The sequence below is a fragment of the Nyctibius grandis genome, chromosome 19 (genome assembly GCF_013368605.1).
Source record: "Nyctibius grandis isolate bNycGra1 chromosome 19, bNycGra1.pri, whole genome shotgun sequence".
NCBI lineage: Eukaryota > Metazoa > Chordata > Aves > Nyctibiiformes > Nyctibiidae > Nyctibius > Nyctibius grandis.
The window spans coordinates 2,853,417-2,875,125 of NC_090676.1; the positions used below are offsets into that span (position 1 = coordinate 2,853,417).

At 41.5% G+C, this 21,709-nt stretch overlaps 2 protein-coding genes across 2 annotated transcripts in view; one reads left to right on the forward strand and one right to left on the reverse strand.

Annotated features, from left to right (window-relative positions):
• Positions 1 to 244: 244 nt before the first annotated feature.
• On the reverse strand, positions 245 to 7,832 carry GID8 (GID complex subunit 8 homolog). Its single transcript, XM_068416447.1, has 5 exons — positions 7,742 to 7,832; positions 6,459 to 6,588; positions 5,082 to 5,278; positions 4,381 to 4,578; positions 245 to 4,062 (listed from the first exon to the last, which is right to left on the reverse strand). Exons 2-5 carry the CDS (start codon positions 6,574 to 6,576, stop codon positions 3,889 to 3,891), a joined length of 687 nt encoding a protein of 228 aa, XP_068272548.1. The 5' UTR covers positions 6,577 to 6,588; positions 7,742 to 7,832; the 3' UTR covers positions 245 to 3,888.
• A 5,992-nt stretch (positions 7,833 to 13,824) lies between these two features.
• DIDO1 (death inducer-obliterator 1) overlaps positions 13,825 to 21,709 on the forward strand; it is a 54,448-nt gene continuing 46,563 nt past the window's right edge. Inside the window, exon 1 of the mRNA XM_068416015.1 lies at positions 13,825 to 13,908. The gene's annotated coding sequence lies outside the window, so the exon portion shown is untranslated. The remainder of the gene's footprint in view (positions 13,909 to 21,709) is intronic.

A 21,709-nucleotide genomic window follows, 5' to 3' on the forward strand; every position in this document is an offset into this window, starting at 1 on the left:
GTCCCTTTTCATTAAGAACACGACAGCAGAAACATACTGACCGGTGACATTGCTCCTGGATGGAAGAGAGATCTACAGCGCAGGTCAGAACCCATCTCAACTTGCTGTAGCCTAAAGGCAGATTTAGGGCAAAATATGACTCCATACCCTTTTATATTCTTTGAGGTAAGTATCTCAAGGACGCTTTCAGCTGCTGTTGACAGCAGGAGGTCCTGTTGCCCGTGAAGATAAGACACACAGCGACCACGCTCCAACTCAATTTAATAAGCTTCGTAATGAACTTGGACAGAAAGTGGTTTGAAATAAGTCAAGCAACACTCATCTACTAGTCAAGGATTTTTTTAAGTAATGCTTTTAAGCTTATACTCAAGCATACAAAGCATAAATTTTACAAATTAAAAACAATAAAATCATCCTAGAATAATGTAATGGCTTCCCCTATTCGTACAAGGAGTGGAAAGGTGACAGAATTCTTTCCAGGTAATTTCACACATCTTAAACGCTACATAAGTGCTCTCCACATTCATTTCAACTTTTAATGTGGGTGGAAGGAGCTGAAAGTGTTTAAATGAAATCATTTTAAAGAGAGAGAGGTACTTCACCTGGTCTCAAGCAGTGTGTTTGCCTCTTCAAAAGTCTTGAGAGGAAATGCTTTGCTTAAAATTCTGCTGTTAGATTCTGTGCAGCAGCCCCCGTTTTTCCAGCTATATGAAATTAAACTGCTCAATGTTTCTCAGGAAGTACCGCCAGTACTTCATCTTCATGGCAACCTGCTATCCCCCACCCTTCACAAATGACTCCACTGTACAATAGAAGCAACCAGAGTTTAGCTTAGATCTGACAGGCAGAAAATAAACATGGTAACAGCGAAGGAGACAGGTATCAGGGACGTGATAGGTTTTGGAAAAGGAGGGAGGTTGGTAGCCTCATCAGAACACTCTTGACACACAGCCTTTCTGCAGAGGCATGTAAGACAGGGTATTTTACACCCCAATTTCGTCATGTCCATAGAATTAACAAAAAAAATCTTATTTGCTTTCAACAAAGGAAAGGTTGGGGAAGGAATGAGTGTAGTGTATCATGTTTAATTACTGTGTTTGTTTGCCACCATTGAGTTTGGAACAAATCTTCTTACAAAAGTTATTTTCATATTGTTCTAAATTAAGTGGAAGAAAATACGTATTTTTACACTAAAGCAAACTGATCAAAGTGGCATTTAATAATATTTGTTAAAGTGGTTATCTAACAAAAATGGGTTAACAAAATCCCATTCATTAGTAGTCACCAAATAAGACATTTCTCATGCACATGACAAAAGTTCATTCGTGTACTGAGAGGTCTGTTTACTGTGTACAATATTTCCATAAATTATAATATGTTTCACAGCCCCTACCATTCAAGAATATTTCAAACAGATTATATATTATATTTGTATATGCAAACTATTTTATATACACTAATATAAAGATCCTTAGAAGTACCATTATCACTACCTTTATGCTTTCTCTAAAATGCATAGCTTTCGAATATTTTCTTGCAGTTACCAAAAAACTTTACAGATTAAAGCTGCTTATCAATGTGGCATGTTCATAAAACCAAAGTGAAATAGTTCTATACTAATTTTATTTTAAACCCCTTAAAAAACATGTTCATTTTTTAATGGAAAAAAAAAACCAAGCTAGTGAAAATTCAAGTAATCTACGCTCAGTCTTTGCCCAAACACTATATGAAATTAATGTAGCGTTCTAGAAGTACAGTGAACTTCTCAACCAGGACTGTAATACTGCATTTCTCATGGAGAAAAATGCTAGTCATGCCACAAAAACGCACCACTTTCCACTTCATCCGGGAGAAGCTTTAGATGAGCTTTAACAACACAAGTGTCAGAACAGAGGAAAAGCTGATCAGTTATATATTAAGAAATTAGAGCTATTCCAGTTTTGTTTCCGCAGTTTGTTATTAAACAAAGTTACATTAACCATACAGTTTCTCACAAACTAAAAGTTCTACATGGTTTTCAGACATCAACCGACTGGAAGAAGCCAAAAAAAAAATTAAAAACCAAAACAAAATCCCAAAAAACCAAAACCCCACAACTGTTAAGAGTTTGGTGTTAGAATAACCAGCCCGGGTGAAGGAAAGCCAGACCACTGTTGTAGTTGGGGGGCTACTGATAGCTTTTTTGTTATTTATAAACTTTAAGACCTCCATACCACAAATGCCTGAAAGTGGAGAACAGAACGATCAGTAATAAATGGGAACGAGTCATTTTGTTATACCCATCATCTAGCTTAACCTTGGTGCTCCGCATCTCTAATAGCTGCTTAACAAACAACGGTTTTCCCCCCACAAAAAATAGCTACACAAGTAAACAGTGTTCACAGTAATGCAATCAGTAACAGGTTTTGTTAGTTTCCGTAAGTCAGGTGTATCTGCAAAGCTTTATACAGTTTAATGCATAAGTATCCCAGCAAAATTAAGTGAAAACTAAGTTTCATTCTACAGGGTAATATCTACCATACAAGACTAGATTATGTACAGTATGGGACTGGTGTGACAACTGCCAGTGTCTCATGATGTTAACCTAGTTCACCCATCAGCTCGGTCTTTGTTCAGCAAATCTGTAGTAACTTGATATACAGACCTAAAAAATCTAGAGATCAATTTGGCAAAATTAGTGCTTACTACCACTGGATATACCCCAGCGTACAGTGCTGCAAAATTAAGTCGACCAGAACATCCCATACCCAGAAGATTACAATCTGTTGACTTGAAAGTCTGGACTTCACATGTAAAACGTTAAAACTATAATCCTAACTGGAGTGAGGACAGTCAGTAAACAAATACAGGTGAAGATGAACTGCATCTCTTCAGAAAGGTATGGAAGAATTGAGAAAATGGAAATTTCTGGTTTTAGACAGCCCTGCTCTGCTCAGCTCGAGGCATAAAAGCAGCCCAAGTAGCTCTAAAATTACGATTCTTATTCAGCAAGCAGAAAGGCAGATCCTGCACAAGATGATGCATCAGAGGCTTCAACGAGCAACTCTCCCCCTCACTTAATTTCCTAACACAAGCATGTCTTTCAGCTCACAAACATCCAGTGGCCTTCAAAGCTTTAGTAGAATGACTGCAGTGTCTACAGCTGCAAATTTAATAGAGGGGGGAATGGCCCCTGTTAACAAAAACCCTCAAATGCCTCCAGGGGCCATTTTGGTCATTCGTGAAAATGAAGAAAAAAACCTTATTTCCAACAATACTCCTCCTGAAAAGATGGGTCACTGATCCATTATGAACATAGCTCTCACCATATAAAGCACCAAAAAGTCAGAAACAAGGAAAAAAAAAAGTCCTTAAATTATGATTTACAAGTTTGTACACTATTTCCTAAGCAAAAGGTTGACCTTACCGCAAAGTTTATAGATGAAAACTTGACCAGTTACTTTTAAGGGGAATGTATATCTGGCTATAACTTAAAGGTAGAAAATATTCACTGTTCTATATACAGATTTCAAACAGGAGACAGTTAAACTTAAATGAATATTTGCCAATATAACTCCATATTAACTCACTGGCCACTAAACTAGGTATCAGTAGCCAATTAGAAAGCTTGAGTTCTGTAACTTTTAAAAATGCTATTTTTCCTGTCCTGTTTAATTGTTTTTTAAAAATGTATTATAGTGCATAGCCTAAGTCAGACTTTCAAAGAGATACAGCGCCTTTCAATGCAGTTTTTGCAGCATTTAAAAGGGACTTTTCTCCCTTCAAATTAGATGTTCATTGAAAAATCTGAATTGAGTGCTGTACTGTAGTAAAAATATTTCAGTCACAGACTGATATAAATGTATACTGTGCAGTACTGAGATTGTTTGATGTCCATCTGCACACATTTTACTTGGGTTCTTCAATCGTCCCCTTGCTGAGGTCTGTCATTTTGGGATATTTCACTTTCTTCTGGTCCAGCTCATTCTGAGCCCACAGTAGTAGCTTCAGCAATTTTGCCAACTTGGGTGTTGATTCACGATTTTCATAGTCTAGAACAGCTTGATTAACCTCACTCCACACCTGGAAAAGAAATACTGGAGTTCAGTAACAGTTTTCCTACGATTAACACTGCTAATGTCACACAGACATTGAAAAGATCACACCTAGTGTGCTAATTCCTCAGAACATGGTCAGGACAAAGCTCCGTAGACTATGAGCCTGGAGAAAACAAGGAAGAGAGCCAAGTAGTTGAGTATGTTAACACCATTTTTTTGTGAATCTTGCTTAAGAAATACTTCTGTTCTTTTGCATACCACTATATACATTTCAAAAATATTTGGATATCATTTTCACCACACAGGAATGAAAGACATCAATTTCCTTTTGAGAAAGGGCTACCTTCTGTCGCTGCATCATGTTAAGCAAGTCTCCAAATGGTGATTCTTCAGGATTATCAAAGGCAAGCAAAGCCAGCGTACGCTCCATTTCTGTCAGGCATTCCCTGCTCTCCTCGCCTTGTTCTGCTAATTGGGTCTGAGCAAATTCCAGGGCTGCTTCTGTCTCACGCTGCCGAATCAGTTCAATCAAATGCTGTTGCTACAGACAAAAGACACAGCAATATTAGCTAAACAAATTAACAAATCTTCAGTATTTCACGACTGTACTCTTCAGACATTAGCGTGTAATTTGAGACAAATGCTAATCCATAATTTGACAGTTTGAGGTCAATTCTTCCCAATGTGTGAGACAAGGAGCAGCAGACTTGTCTACAGAATCCACTGAAAAAGGTAACCTGACACTTTTGAGTAACAGGTTTTGAAAAGATGTGTTACTAAAGGAACTACTAGAAATTCAGACTAACAGTAATCGGAGGTTGGTAAGTCACAGGCCGCTGCTGCTGTTACAAGTTTTAATGTTACTAATTTTATATGACAGTTCCTGCACCATGCCACAAAGTTTCCCGCTGCTACAAAACGATGCCAAGAACAAACATCCATGTCCGGTCGCAAACCTCGCAACACACTCTTAAAACCTGCGTTACTTTTTCTGGTCTCTCTGCAACCTCTAAAACAAAAATAAAGCTTGCCACCTGTCCTTACCTGCAAATGAAAGTAAAGATATCTGTTTGTATCTAACAATTCTGGATGGAGGCTGTTTATTAACGCAATGGCTTCTTGAATCTGTCCTTTCAATATCATTTCTCGAATTTTTATTCTTTCATCGAGAGTCTCTAAATCAACACTGGGTTCAATTCCAGACTCCATTCGAAACTTCTCTGCTGCTTCTTTAAAGCCCTCTGAAATAGAAACATTTTACCTATAAAATACATTTTATGACACACTTTAAGAAAAAAAAAACAGCTTAAATGAAAAGATTTGAATATTACTTGTGCATTTTGGGGGTTTAAAGATTAAGTCTGAACTTCTGAAAAATTCTTATCTATTTAAAGAGGCATTTATCCAACAGGCATCTAACAGTATGTGCTTAATTCATTCTTAACTCAAGCGCCCTCATTCTCTAAGGATGCATGCTACCTGTAGTCCGATACCTCTTAGCTTGAAAGCTTGTTTTATACTTAAATACAGCAGTGTACGTATTCCAAAATGGGATTGTTCAAAATCACATTTTCAAAATTTGAGTAGTTTTGCTTCCCCCTCCAGCCCCCAAATCTGTTTACACAGACCCAGCAGTTTTACTGAGAAGAAACAGAAACAGAAAATGAATTTTGCTTTCTTGTACTGTTAAAGTTATAACAGCTATTTTAAATCCTAAGTCATGCTTTTATACACACAAAAACGATTTATGCCACTAAGATGCTCTTTCTTCACCCCAGAGCCTTCACCTACACACTAATGTAAACAGGGGCGTAGATCGGATACAGATGCCTCCGCCCTAGCATAGCTTACTGGGATGGTATGCATCATAATTGCTAGGGACAATTTCCGAGGGTTTTGATTGTTCTAAGTATAAAGCTAGGCTATATGCTGAAGGGGTTAGTATTTTTGGTCTCAAACTATTTTGACAACAGTGCCCTTTTAGAGTTTATCTTTCTAGCCACTTAAAACTTGCTTCTGATAGCTGTTCCGTGTAGTTTTCAGAGTGCTATTCAACAACTGCAACATACCTTGAACTCTGTTCTAATGGCACAAAAAAGGACACCATAGAGAAGCAGGTCATGTTTGTTAACAGCATTCCAGAAAATACTTTCTTTTCTGTATCTTTTAGCAGAAGAGTTAAGGTTAATAAATGTCACTTCTATTGCACAGTAACTGCTTGGTCTCTGAATTTTAGTCAGTTTCCACTTAAGAGAACATAAGTGCAGTTGTACATTGCTAAGAGAACCCAACAACAATCACTAAGTTCTCAAAGCCCTTAATTTCACTCCATCTAGCAGCATGTTCTAGCCAAAACCATCTGTCTCCATAAAATAAGTGACATGCATTTAAGAGCCTTCTAGCATTACTACTCATTTTTACCTGTAACAAGGTAGTTCATGATAAGGCGGTTCATGTCTGCTCTCTGGATATGCAAGTTATTAAGTTTCTCCATCCATTCATCTTTTGTGATTTCATCAGGTTTTTCTGCATAACTCATCCTGGACTCTTACTACAAGAAAAGAAAAGTATCTCATTTAACATGATTCAAGAAGAAGTAAGTTTAACGTGTGTAAGCACTGTCTTAGTATTATCTTTATACCTTTTTTATGAGATCTTTTAAATTAATAGTCCAAAAGAAACCCTTTTATCTCAAACCACAATTTTACATTTTTCTCCTCCTTGTTCCTGCACTCTTTCACATCTCCTACCCAGTCTCTAAAGCTGCTTTCATCAATCATCAGAATAAAGAATTCAAATACCATCTTCTTGTACTTACTCTTAAATCCACTCCAAATAAATCTTGTTTACAAGTTATACAGGACACACAGAATCACAAAGTGACACAAGTGAATCAGTTTGACAGCTAGCCAGAAAAACTTAAAGCAAAGCCTATGTAAACAATATTTGCTGTAAAGTTTTCTCCAAAACTTAGATGCGACAGCTTCATATATTGTATAGCTACAAACTAATGTACAACTAGAAGACTTAGAGTAGCTTAGCTTCTCTGACCCCAAAAGTGCTCCTGTCAACACTACTACAACGTTATCTCCCAGTATTTTTCTCGACTATATTTTTTTCAGATTTGGAAGCAAAGCGCTTTGCTAAACCCGGCATTTAATCATTTCTACCTTCAAGCCACGATCACAGGGACAGAGAAAGGGGGACGCGAGGCGGCCACAACAACAGCAACAGGCACCGCCACCCCTCAGACAAACGCGGGCGGCAGCGCGCCATCCCGTCACCGGCCCGTTTCCAACAGGTTTTTCTTCCTCTAAACTATCGCCAAAGCCACACCGACCCCGGGGAAGTTGGACAGCGGGAGGCAGGATCACCCGGGCTGGCTGAGGCGCCGATCGGTCCCCGGCCCCGCATTCACGCCGCTCCCAACCACGCGGCGGGGGAACACGGCTCCCACCGCAACGGGCTGCGGCGGCCCCAGCCCCGCACGGCCCCCGCCCGCCACCGGCCCGCCGAGGCGCTGCCCCCGACCCGGCCCTCCCCACGGCCCGGGCCACCGAAGCGCTCGGCCCCGCTCGCCACAGGCCCAGCGGCTCCCCACTGCCTGCAGCGGTCGCCAGCAGGCCGGCCCGCCGGGCCAGGGGAAGGACCGCGCCAGCCCCCGTGCCCCGGGGGAAGGAGCGGGTCCGCCGGCGCCATCTTACCGAGCGCGCCGCGGTGCCGGCTCCAACGCACGAACGCGGGGCCTCTCCGCCGCCTCCGCCAGGCCGCTGGCGCGCGGATCTCGCGAGAACCGCCCTCTCGGCCAATCAGCGCCCGGAGAGGAGCGAGAAAACGCAACCATAGAGTCGGCCCTGGGGACAGAGTGTACGCCTGTCCGTGCGGGTGCACCCCTCCAGGGGGGAGCCGGGACCATAGAGGTGGCGCGGGGCGGTGGCGCCTCGGTACGACGGAGGCTGGGCGCGATCCCGCCAGCGCCGCCTCAGTGCCAGCCCGTGGGAGTCAGCGGGGCCGCTGTGCCGGGCAGGGTTGCGGGGCAGGGCTCGCCCCTTCCCTCCCCACAGCCCCGCGCTGGCTGACGGCCGCAGGGCAGGCGGCGGGGCAGGGCCTGCGCGGGCTCCGCCACGCTGCCTCCCCCAGCGGCCGCACCGCCTCTGCCAGGCGCCACCGCAGCGGGCCCTGCCAGCGTGCCGCGCTAGTGGAAGGGAGGAGGGTCTGCTGTAGGTCACAGCCTGGTACAGGAGCGTACAGCTCCACACTGCTGGGCTGTGAACTGTGGCGGCTGAGGGCTCTGATGGATGATCTCTGTCCAAATCTGTATTGGGTGCTGAGGAAAGTTAATAAACTCACTGTGGCTGGATCCAGAGGCTTCGTGAGGCGAAGTGCTCTGCAGAAAAGCTAAGACAGCACCTAGATTTGTATATTTAAATAGCAGGCTTAAGAGGCGCAACTTCTATGCGTGAAATGCTGCAAATGATACTCCTCAGAAAAATGTAATCCCACTTGCACAGAGTGGGAACATGGATATAATTACTTGTTTTTCATTCTTGGTTCTGTAACTGTCCCATAAAGCGCAGCCTCCAAAACTCACTTTTGTTACAATTGTCCTTAAGTTGAAACTGAGAAAATCGACAATGTAATCAATAATTTATTATTTTAACTCATTTCCCCAAACAAACCTCTAAGTTTATAAAGAATGCAGAATTTCGGACAAAGAACTTAAAATATTTAGTAGTACATGCCATTAGTTGTTAGCCATCTGACAAAGCAGGTCACAGCGTGGCCAGTATTACTATTGATTGGAGAGGGCTCTTCCTCAGGCTTTAATCTAAAAGCTAATCTTAATGAATTTGACTCATTGAGAAATATAAACATTCAGACTCTTTTTGTACCGGTAGCCTTGTAAATCTCTGGCTTAGCTGTGCTGTCTGGTTCCTGTCAGCTCCTCCCTAAAAGGCGGAGTTTCTCAGGAGACTTCCATAAAGGGGGAGAGGGGAGAAAACTGTCCCTCTCTAGGAGGGTTTCCTGGCTGTTCTACAGAGGGAAACGCACCCCAAGCAGAGAGGAGGCAAGAGAGTGTATTTCATACCACAATTGCTATTTACAGGTAAAGAATAGGTGTAATTGCTTTCTAATAATTAGAATAATGTATTGAATAAGTAAGCTAAAATATGTGTGAGCTGCTGTTTGGCCGTGTGCTGATCGTGTGGTGCTGACACTTGTTTTGTCACAGGTTGGGGTGTTCAACCAACCACAACAGAAGTTTCCCTTTGCCCCTTTATTGTCCCTGAGGTAAAGAAAAGTAAAAATTGGCTAGAGCAGCTCCTGAGTTGTGGTCTTGTTTGTCATGAAAAATAGTTTGTGTGGGGGTTTTTTAATATATTTTTAGGAGCTGGCATTTTTCTGACCATAATGTCAACAAAAAATAAGTCTGTAATCTTTCTGTGCAGAATATCATGGCCAGCTGCATTGTCTTTTTTTCCCCTTTCATATGCTTTCCTGAGCTTTTCCATGTTTCTGGTCATGTCAAAGCTTCTTTGAAACTGAGCTTCCATTTGAGAGAAGAGGCTTTACAACCACTTTAGTTGCAACAAACACACCTTGAATGTTACTATTGAAGCATTTTCTTAGTGAGTCTGAAAACAAAGTGACTTTCTCATGCATTAACTGTTTTTATTTAGTTAAATAGTACTACTTGTAGTGACATCTGTTTTGACGGCAGCACTAGCCCAATGGGATAAAAGCCTAAGTATATATAAAACTATTATTGCATTATCTTGATACAGGCCTTTTTTTCCTCTACTAATGTTCTGGGTGCAATGAAAACTCTGCATGTTTGGGGGATTGAGCAGTATTTTGAGTAATAAATGACACATATTTTATACTAACTCTTTCCTGACAGAAATCTGCCTAGTCACCTTCTGTATTTCCCTTTTTAACTTGTATCTCACTGAATAAACATTTAATTATCCCATGTATGAGACCTGCTGCTGTCTTTAGTGAAGAGGAACACTTAATGTTCCCTGTACTTCATAGCCTGGAATCCTCAAGGATTTGGAAATAGCAAACTTGTGTGGCTTTTCTTTGTTAAACCTCACAAAAGTAGCAAGGGAGTAGGAGGATATAAAGCTGCACAGCAATGCAGGGCAAAAGCTTCCTACATCACTCCTCCTTTTCCTAGCCCTAAAGCCCAACTTCTGTTAAAAATGCTCACATTCTCCCCAAAGTTGGAACCAAACCTTTCTTTTATTACTTAGTGAAAACCTTGCAGGATACTTCTGTGACTCCAAAGTTGGATTAAAATGTATGGAAACAAACTATTCTGTGGCTTCAATATGCCACAGTCTTACAAGAATCTTATAGTAATGAGGGCAGTAATAACATGGAAGTTTAGTATTTTGGGCAAGACTGCAAAATTGAGAGTAAAAGAAAGACATACTAACTGTAATTCAGTGCAGTTTACAGAATTTTTACATGGAGTAGGATTTGATAAATCCTAATCTCAAAGAGGTATTTTGATGACTGATATTTGGAGTTGAGTGGAGTGAATCCCAAACCAAAATTACTAATTCCTGGAGAAGTCACAAAAAAACCCTGCAAAAAAGGTACATATTGCAGGTGGGGGAGAAAGAGTTTGCCTAGAATTGGTGGGAAAAGATTCTGCAAGTTTCTGTCAGCTGGTAGGCAAGGGGATTGCTTTATTTATGTGAATATGATTAACCCTCAGTAAAGCATTTATCAGTGTTCATCTAGTCTTTATGAAAAATGAAGTATCAGGAGCCTTGGAGAATCAAGGAGCCTTGACACCTGACTTACCTATTTTGAGTGATGTGCTGAACTCTGAGGACACAGACCTTTTTCCACAAAAAAAAAAGGTAAAGCTGGAGCACAGACAACAGAAATTAGTCTTTTCTGACTTAAATGATTAATTATCTGTTAAAAAAAAACCAACAGTAGAGATGGAGGAGGGAAGAGAACTCATCCCTACTCTTTTCATAGGCTAACTCTGTCTCTATTTTTTACCTGGCTGCTGAAATTGGCTCCCCAGAACATTCAGTGAAGAAGTGAGAGAAGGGATGAACGTAAAGTAAGTATTATATTTAAGGGCTTTGCATCTTCAAACACTGGAAAAGGTTGCTATTTTGGTGAAGGGAAAGGTGGGTGAGAGCAGAAATGACACCCCAGATATGGAGAGACCATCTCTGTGCAACACGAAGATGATGCCTTAGTGCCTATCACAAATAGTAGTTTTATGGGTCATGCCTAAAGACCCTTGTGTGAGGCACTACAAATTGAAGTAAGGCCAATTTGTAGACACCCAAAGTTTAAAAAATAATACTTAGGGAAACCCGAGGGATAAACAAAGATGTATTGGCTGCAGAGGAAAGTCTCGGTTTGCTGACTGCATAATAGTGGAAAAGGTTTTGGAAAGCAGTGGAAAAAAGTTTTAAGGAGAGTAGTGCTGAGGGATTTGTAGGTATCTCAGCATAAGCTTCTCCAGTGTTTAAGAAGGAGAGATAGATAAGGTGTATATTAGACTGTTTTAGAAGCTGATTGATAGTCATTAATCTCTGCTAGAATTTCCCAGCAGTGTTTTCAGTTCAAACCAGTTAGAAACTATCATCATGTTATACGAGAGGAGGCCTAAACTGAAACAAAACTCACATATAGATCACCAAAAAAGCTCCTTCTGCTTGCTGCTAGGACAATGCAGATTCAGACCAGTAACCCAGGAGTAAATTTCCCAAATGAAGGGAAATTAGGCTCTAACAGGAGAAGAATTAGGAAGGGAAGGGAACGAGGCAGGGAAAGAACTGAGGTGCTGAGGGTATGATTTAAGTGAAGGTGACACAGTGGTTTAGTCAGTGAAGGTAGATGCTCTGACTGGGGCTTTAACAGCAAGATGTAGGTTTTTTTTGTGGGTTGGAAGCGTAATGTGCTTTAGATGGTGTTCACTGGGTGTGCAAAGTGAATCAGTATTATGTTAAGATGGTGTAAGCCTCCTACCAAATGCATGTAAGAGGAATTTAATACCTGTTTCACTGCTGGATCCCCTGTTGCAGGCATCCCCTGCTCACTGTTGGTGTGTAACTCCTTGTTTTGCATGTTCCCTTTCCCTTGGTGTGTAATTCCTGGGTTTGAGCATTCCCTAGATGCTAAATTTGTCCATTAACAATGTTTTATTAGCTTTTCCCAGGGCATAAATCACAGTGCAGCTTGATCTACCAAATCACAAGGTATTTCCCCTCCATGTGCTTTTGATTTATTGTAGCTCTGTAGCTGCAGAACAAAAATAAAACTTTTGCTTGCCTTTAATCCTCGTGTCTTGTACTTTTGCACAGGAATCTGCTGGGGTTTTTTTAACCTCTCGGTGTTCCTGTGTGAAGTAAGTACTAATACTGCCCAGTTTTACACGTGGTGAAAGAGGCTGACTATGCTATCAGGCAAAAAGCTAATAGTAGCTTTTCCAACATTATCCTGAGCTTTTACCATGAGAGTTCTTACAGAATGTAGACTTCTAAAAGATGTAATGAAATTACTCGATAGAAGCTTGTAATTCTATAGAATTAATGCTATGTTTTTATATTTCCTCATGCTTTTAGTCCTTAGTCCATCTTAGTAAACACTGCACCTGTCTCAATCCAACTGGAATCAATGTTACCAGCCCATGAGGAAAAATGGGCAGATCAGGGTTAATCAAAGAGCCAAACCTCACACCTCTATCTGCCTCAAAGGCCCTTCAGAGGCCCAGGTCAGGAGTGTTTGCATGGCCTCCTGGGTCCTCCTGTAAACCTTGGGACCCCTCAGTGACTGTGAGATGTGTTTCTGGTTGCTAGTGTCATGAATACTGACAGCAGGAACAAAACATGTAAATGGGAGTTCACTCTTCAGTAACTGTTTATAGCAGCTTGGATCCTGGAGAGTTTTTTGACCATTTTTAAAGGGTGTTTACTGGGAAGCCTCCATGTGGTGGGTGATCAGATCCAGTGAACACTTGCCTTCCACTGCACTCTATAAACTAGACCCAGAGGAAAGCATTACTGCAGCAATTGCTATTTAATTTTCTAAAACAGATGGAGGAGAATAGGAAAAACAAAACAAAACCCTAATGGAATAAGCACAGGTGAGGAGCATAGCTGATGCGAGCAGCTGGGTCTGCAAACAGCAGACGAGCTCCTCTGCCATGTTAATCCTGTGACAAAGCCGTACTTGTCCTGTGACAGAAGTCACTGTAAGCAACACGGTATTTAGCACTGCTACAGCGCAGTTTTGCTTTGGCACTTGCAACCTCACGAATAATGAATAAAGCTGCAGCTCCTGTGAGGTAAGATCACCCTGTATTTTTGATAAGGAAAACCGGGAGCAGCGTTGTTGATCCCACAGAACTCGTCAGCAGAGGAAGCCCTTGAGGTGACCGGGGCGTTCTGCCTCCTGTTTTCCCCAGGGGCCGCAGCGTGCGGCGGCCTAGAGCCGACGGGACGGAGACTCCGCGGGCAGCCGCGGCGCTACGGCTGTGTGGGGAACGGCCCGGCCTCCCTTGGGCTGGAGGGGGAGCGGGCAGCGCGGCCCCGGCCCCGGCCCCGCGCCAGGGCTGACGGGCCGCTCCCTGCTCCGCGCCTTTCCCGCCCTGCCGCGAGCGCGCGCGCGCCGCCTGCCCGGGAGGCGGAGCCAACGCCAATCGAAGTCCTCCGCGAGCCGTGCGCAAAGCGAACCGCTCTAGGCGGCCATTGGCCGCCATGTCTGTTTCTATGGTAGCGGGGGAGGAGCGTCCCCGCCCAGCGCTCCGGAGAGGGTGAGAGGAGGAAATGGCGGCTCGGCGCGGCTGAGACCTTCGGTGGCAGCGGCGAGATCCCCCCACCCCCTCCCCGCGGTGAGTGAGGGGGGCAGCCGGAGAAGCACCGGGACGGGAGGAGAAAGGGAGCGGGGCCGCCGCCGCGGCGGAGGGGTCGCGGAAAAGGGGCGGCCGCCTCCTGCGGCCTGGACGCCTTTGGGCTCGACTAGAAAATGGAGGCGGGCGGGCGGGTGGTGCGGGTCAGGGCGGCCGGAGGGACCCCGGGGCGGGGGGAGAGGGCGCGGCGCGGCCTGTTTTCAGGGGATCGTCGGTGCGGCTGCAGGGTGCGGGCACGCCGGAGGCCTGGCCCGGTTCCAGAGGAGGTCGGCGACTCAATGCGGGGGCCCCGGAGGAAGCTAAAAGCCGCCGCCCCATAAGCTCATCCCGTGGTTGGGCCGGAGCGGAGAGGACGGCCTCCCCGGGCGGAGCGGGCTGGAAGGCGGGCTGCCCCATGTTGGGGGGGAGAGGAGAGGACGGTTGTGCTCTGAGGCGATCGACGTTGTAATCAAGCTGACGTCGGCGAGCTGCTCCGTGACGTCACGACCGACTTTAATCGCCTTTCTCGTTCAGTTCCACCGTTGCCCTGGAACCGGACGAGGCGTTCGCCGCCGCGGCCCGGGTGGGTGGCGGGTGGTGCACTTCGCCCCTGGGGCCGCCAGAAACCCAACCGAAAGCTCATTCCGGGGCTGTGGGGTCTTGGGAGGGTGGGACTAAAGGTTACCTGCCGTGGGTGACAGTTATTTTGTCTGGGCGATGGAGGTGATCTCCTTATTGGTGAGTTAAAAGAGAAAAGTTGAACTTTATCATGTTCTGGTGACTTTCTTGTGGGGGGAAAGAGGAGGGGTTGAATTTTTAGACAGTAATAATTGTTGGCTGGCTTTAAATATTCAGTAAATTGCCTTTCAGTAACTATTCCCCACCCCTTGCACTAATGTACTTAAATACTGTCTCTTGGAGGTGATGGTAGTTTGGAGCTGCTTATTTGGCTTGCACAAAGCTATTCTTTGGTGACCAAATTTTTTTTCACAGAGTTAAGTAGTTTCAGTTTATACCTCCAAGTGATAGCTATATTTTAGTAGTGGGTTAAGAAAATCTTACCTGTTTAGCTTGTAATCTTTAACTGGGAAAGAACATAATCTCTTTAACATGTTACAAAATGTATGTGTGTTACACTCTCACTGCTGTTTGTACGTTCAGTAATGCACAACAGTGTAACATGCTGTTTTCCTTGCATGGGCTTTCATGTTTCCCTCTAGGAACTGCAGGGAGACAAAAAATGCTGATTCCTTTTATTTAACTCAAAAGGGTGTATATAGCATTCATAATTTCCCTGGTTAATTTTTTTTTTTCCTGGATAATCTGTTTGAGATTTTTTTTTTGCAGAAATAGCAATCATCACAGCCTTGTTTAAGTAAATTCTTTGGCAGCTGATATTCAGCTATATTTTGCTTTAGTTTGAGAACTCTTTCACTGTTTGCTTTTTTGTCTTTCTATTTTACATGGTTTTCTTCTAAGTGGTAATTTGAATTGGTTTAACTTCAACTAATTTGCTACTTCTACAAACAAAATTTACTAGTGCTTTAAGCAACTAGTCAATGAAAAATGATAGTGTGTAGTTACTGTACAAGAGTAGCATATACTGTGTTAATTGTAATAGATATTTTGTGTTCTGCTCCACTTTTATGTATGCCAGCTGCTTGTTACCGTTCTCTGACATTTGGAGCTTTCTATAGGAATAAATATAGAAGTACACTCAAAATAGCTGTTCAGTTAGGCCTTAATTTTTTTTCCCTTGATGGTTCCAGAAACATATTGCACATAAAGGTTTTTTAATGCACTTTGGTGGAAGAAAAAAGGCTCATGTTAGCCTTCAGCCTACTTTGAGACTGCATGACTCCAGTGATTTTGCAAATCAAATAGTTGTTGATTTCAAGAGTAGCATTTAAATGTTTTTTTCTACAAAGTTTTTTTTTTTTAAGGGATATTTTAATTGATTTTCATTGGTATGCAAATTGTTTTGCTCTGCTGCAAATGTATGTACACTACAAAATATTTATAGATTTTTAAAACTCTTCAAATGTAAAATAATACATATAATTCACACAGTGCTTCAGAGGACTTTTCCTATAACTAAGAGATGTCTTTTGAGTTTAAAAAAAAAAAAAAAACCAAACAAACCCCTGAAACTCCCAAAAGCAATGCTAATAGAATTGTATGAGTCCAGAATAGTAAATAAAATTGAATAAATATTTTTCACTGTCTAGTGGACTCATCAAAAGGCAGTGTTTGTTCTACTTAATCCTGCTTCACTACTAAGATTTTCTGGCGGTAGATTATGTTTTCTGATTTAGGATGGTAATTGTTTTCGTAGTTGTAACTTACAACTGTGGGATTTTAATTCTGTACAGCCTGAAACTTCAGCTAGAAATATTAAGTGGGGAGAGGAAGGGCAAGGATTATAGGGCTGAGAGTTTGTAAAAATGTAACTGATAAAAATGGAAGAAGGGACTGTACTCGGCAAGAGTAAGATAGATGGTTTTTGGTTGACAGAAGTGGTGGTGTCTATCTCCACTTTATTCTCGGATGCACTTTTTCTGCCTGCTGTCTATTGTAGTGCTACAAGTAGTAGGACAGTGGTAGGAGATTTATCTAGTTTAGGCAAGAACTAGTGGCTTTTTTTTGTGCTGTGAAGCCTCATTAGGAGAATCTTCAGTCAACTGTCAGTTAACGCTTTGAGGGTTGTACTACTATTAAGTTTTATCTAATACAGCTTCTGAAATACTTCACAGTTACTAATGATGGTACTCTCAAGAGCATTGATAGACTTTGAGGTTAAGAAAACATCTTAAATTTCCAGTTAGGGAGCTAAGGCACAAAGATTAAATGTGCGTTATGTGTGTTCTCACAGTAAACCTTAAGCAAAATTGGGAACTGAACTGTGTTTACTGCATTTTTAATAACTTTATCAGTATGCTGTAATTACTGTGTTTCACTAAATTCTGAAGGAGAAATTAATTTCTGTTTTACTTCATTTAATAAAGCCTTTTTGATGGAATAAGAATGAAAATGATAGCTGGTTTCAGATGCTATATTTTAGCTCACTTTTTACAAATGAAATAAGGGAAAAAAGTGTAAAAACACAGGATTTTTTTTTTCTTCAACAGCTGTGCTTATAGGATCAGAAATTATTATCCTGCAGTTGTTCTGAGTCCATGTCTGTATACACAGTTCGACTGACAACAATAACTAGACATGCCAGAGGATACAGATAGTTTAATTATAATGTAAAACTAACACTTTTTACATATAATAGTTTAGGATGTGTATCTAGTTTATGTGCTGTTATAATGCCAACTTGACAAAAAGCCCGTACAGCTCTACTAGTTTGTGTAAAACTGCTTGAGAAGAGGGATTTTTCAGTACAGTGTGAGTATTCCAGCTGAAATTTGACAGTTGTAGGATTGTAATCTTATATGTTTAAAAATAAGCTATGGGATGTTGAAGAGTTAAGCTGTAATGTTCTCAGACTTAGCGTGAATAGCTGTTACTGTTCAGGTAACAGCCAAATAAGTGTTGCTGTTCAATTAACAGCTGAGTATTTCTAACAGCCATGATAAAGAAATAATTTCTTGGGTACTTCAGCGGAGGAATGCCAGATTGTGTGAATCACCTTTCCAAAGCGCAGTTTCCTGTGCGCTTGCTGAAGATGTATTTTCAGTGCTGCTGAAGAGGTCAAGTTCAGTGGCAGAAATTGAACATTAGGCAAATAAGTAGTTTGTATTTGTAAAATATTTTCATTCAACGTGATGGAAAAGAAATTGTAAATATATTGTATATTGAGTAATACCCAATAACAATCAAAGTTTGTAATTGATATTTTTGTTGCCTGAACTTAGGACCATGGCTTGTAAAACGGACTTGTACTGGGATCTTTAGAAGGTTTCTTGTACAAGATTATGTTTTTTTGGTCTTAGCTTTTGACTACAGAAAAATGCCTTTTTTTTTCTTAATCTGTATAAAAGGGGAAAAGAAAAAAGCAGAGCTATCTACACTGCTTGTGATCCTACTCACAACTTTTCTTAATGAGCAAAATCTATTTGCTATCTCATTTCTTCTCTTACTGTTCAGACTCTGAGCGCTGAAGTAAACCTGACTAAAAAAATTCAATTCAATTTTGTTGTCTTTGGGTAAATTTTCATTGTTAGGGCAGATATGGGATTAGCTTACTTAGAAGAATGTGAACAAAGGCTTCAGAAGGTATTACAGGAGTAGTAAAAAAGCCAAATGTCAGTCTGTTAGTGGGCCAATAAGAGTATATCTCCTAGTCTTTTAAGCACCCATGAAGGTTGGACTAGAAAATACCAATGGCATGTATATAAGACTTTTCGTCTTAAAATTAGTTAATGTTTCTTCAAATGCAGAAAACACTAAACTGAATATGGACTTTGTTTATCAAACACAATTATGGGCCTACAGGTTGGAGGGTGTGCGTAGTGTAAGTGCCTTATGTTAAGGTTTGTCCTTTACTGAAGTTCTGTCAGTACAGTTGTCAGTTACAGTTCTCTCCCCAGCTACTAACAGACAGAGCTGTGCTGGCAAAAGCGCTCATGTATCCACAAATACCTTAGAATCTGTTTGCTAATGTAACTTTCTTCATTCAAGGAGTTTGAGTGAACTTTCAAAGTCTTGCTTCCTCCTGAGATAAACTGCTTCCCTACTTGGAGGGGTGTGTACTAGTGTGTTGATAGAGCTTGCTTCATATGTGTGCAGCCACACTTACAAAACTCTGCTGCGGCAGGATGGTGCACGTCTGCTGCCCCACCCTGCAAACAGGTAAAAGTACAGTTTTGCAGGTGTAATTACACCAATATGACGTGCTTATGCCAGCACGGCTCAGTTGATTAGGGATTGTCCCCCCTAACGTTCCTGATGTGCAGTTGTGACAGTGAATATCTGTAGAGTAGATATGACCATAGTCTTATCTGTTTTTAAATAAACTTCTCATGTTTGCCAGATTTCTGGTGGGCCTGCTGCTAAAGTGCCTTGAGTGTTTCTATGAGAAATTGCTATTTAGCTGAATTTAGCTGTGGGAATTTCACTGTGGTTCAAAGAAGCACTTTTTGCTACTTATCCAGAATAAAATACAGTTGTAGTACTTGGTGCTGTTCTCATTCTGCTGCACTTCCTACTGAGTGATCCATCCCTTCTTTAATTTATTTTTTTCTGACTGTCTAATCCTGTATGATGCAATCTGAAATAAGAAAGTTTTTAAAAATGTTTTGCTTAGGGAGATGATTTTCTAGTCTGAAAGACATCAAAATAAACTTCAGTGTGTGTATTTTTTTTTTTTTTTGCATAAAGCAGGGAGCTACTTTATGTGGTTTTGCTTGGAGTAGTTGTATTGTGGATTCGCTCAGTGTCTTTTCTAACTGCTGCTGTGCACTAGTCTGCTCTGTGTGCATGGTAATCTGATTCTGTGCATACGCATTAAATTCAACACGTCCAGGAGGTCCCACATTCACTGCAAACGTGCAGGATTGCTGTCCTGTGTGTGTGCAGTTTTCCATCATGTGAGGCAGTGGCTTTCTTGCAAGGCTTACGTAAGGTAAGTGAGCAGCCTGACAGAAATCATGGCAAGGATGATGGTGTGTATATTGGTTTCAGACATACAGTAGAGAGGGTTTGTAATAATGGGCGACTAAAGACATTTTAATTTGGAAAGGTTCATTTTGTTATTATTACAAGTACAGAGACCAAGTGAATGCATTTATTGTTTTTAAGGGAACCTACTTAAATTCTTGGAATGAATCCATTTGCTTAATTATTTTAAAAAGCAAGCTGTCAAGTTGGTTTGCTATGAAGTTTACTGTTAATTCAGACTGTTTCTTCAGTACCTCTCTCAAGTGGGAAAAAAGTGATCTTGTGAAATTTATAACTGTATTGAGTCATTTTTCATGAGAGAAAAATCTGGAAGAAAATGGAACACTTGTGTCTGCATCTTTGGAGATTTAAAAAAAAAGTAGTTAATGTTTACATTTTAAATCTCGTTAGTTGATTGGCATCAGCACTGCATATTGGTAGTACTTGGTATCATGTAAATGTGCACTTAATGGGCTCTCCTGTACAGGACAGGTGTTTTACACCATACTCTGGACATTTGAAATAATTTTTCAACACCAAACAAAAAAAAAGCTGCATTCAGAGTCAGAAGGTCTGCAAACCACAAAACTTCATTGAAGTGCTCTGAGTTTCAGGGGTGTTTGACAGTAGAAAGGTGGTGGTGATGGACACCACTGAATTATTCTTGATAAAATGTCAGTGAGATTGAGGAAGGGGGTTTCAACGGAGGTGCAGAAGCCTCTGAATTAATTCCCCCCCTGCTGAGATCTGATCACATTGGTGTGCTAAGGTGTCCCTGGGGAGCTTTTCCCCTCACACTGGAGACTGCTGTGGTATGGGTACCATCACACACTTTCTTTCTACCATCTTCAAAGGGTGCAGATTCTCTATCTTCTGGTGCAAGCATTTTCTGCCCTAGGGCAGCCTGATCTCCCATGCTAGTCAAGTCAGTTCTTTTCCATTACTTGTGGTAGGAACTTAGATGGGGTACTACCCAACACTGAAAAATGAGGCTTTACAAGAGCCTGTCTCTTTGTAAAGGGAGATGGGTAGGTGAGGGAAGAAGGAGCAGGTCTGAGTGGAAAGGTGTGATGTGAGACTGTGCTGTAGATGTCAGTGGTGCCATCCCTGACAAATTAATACAGTGTTATGTCCATCTGAGGTTGAAATACTGTTCTGGTACTAAAAGCTACCTTAAAACTAGTTCTTGGTGATACTTTGTCCTAATTTGGCTGTATAGCACTATTCATATATGCCTAGAATTATTACTGCTTCATGCAGTATTTAGACAGAGTACGCATTTCTTAAATTAGGATGCGGTATTTCTGAGGAACATGGCTGTATTACTGAATTGAATATTACTGAATCTACATCGTGCAAATTTAAATCTTGTTAATATGTTATTCTTTTAAATGGGAATAATGTATTGACTCTGGATAGGAAGGAATTAACTGCCACTTTTAAGTTGTTAGCATTGTGAGCATATGAGGTGGTAGATTTGTTTGTAATCTTGGAATTAATGTAGTGTGTTTAACGATAGCCAGCAAAGCATTTACAGATAAATGTTACAGGTTTTGTAGCGTTATTTCTCTTTGGTTTTATTCTCAGTCTAGCTATAAGCATTGAAATGCTTCGATTTTGTGCAAGTTTTATTTTTAACATGATCTTTCAAATGTATAAACTTCTGGCATAAAATCTTTGTATTTACCAGGGATGTCTGGACTTTTGACCTTGAACCGCAGCTTGTCTATAGCAGTCAGGTAGTGAGTAAATTATGTGGGGTGCAGGGGAGGAGTTCAGGATCACAACAATTTTCTTATGCCTCCCCATATCCAGCCTTACAACTGCTGCTTCTCTCACTTTTCAACCCTCATTGCTTCTCTCTTATCACAACATTCCAATTTCACAACTTCTTGAAAGGTCTTTTTGTCCTTTCAGAAGAAAGATACTCAAATCAGTAAGCAGTGGATACATTTTATATGAAAATAAAAGGCCGTGCACTAGTTGTACTTGGTCATCTGATTATCTATCGCTTCTTGCGTAAGCAGTCTGCTCTCACATCTCTCATGGACGAGCAGGTGGAGGGAACAGCACAGCAGCCCCGTATGTACGTGGCTTTCTGCAGTGCTAGTGCAGAACCTGTTTCCTGCTGTTCTTTGGGGTCAGTGGATTGTACCTCTTCTGAATGGAGCTGCTCATTTATGTACCAAGTAGGTTTTGC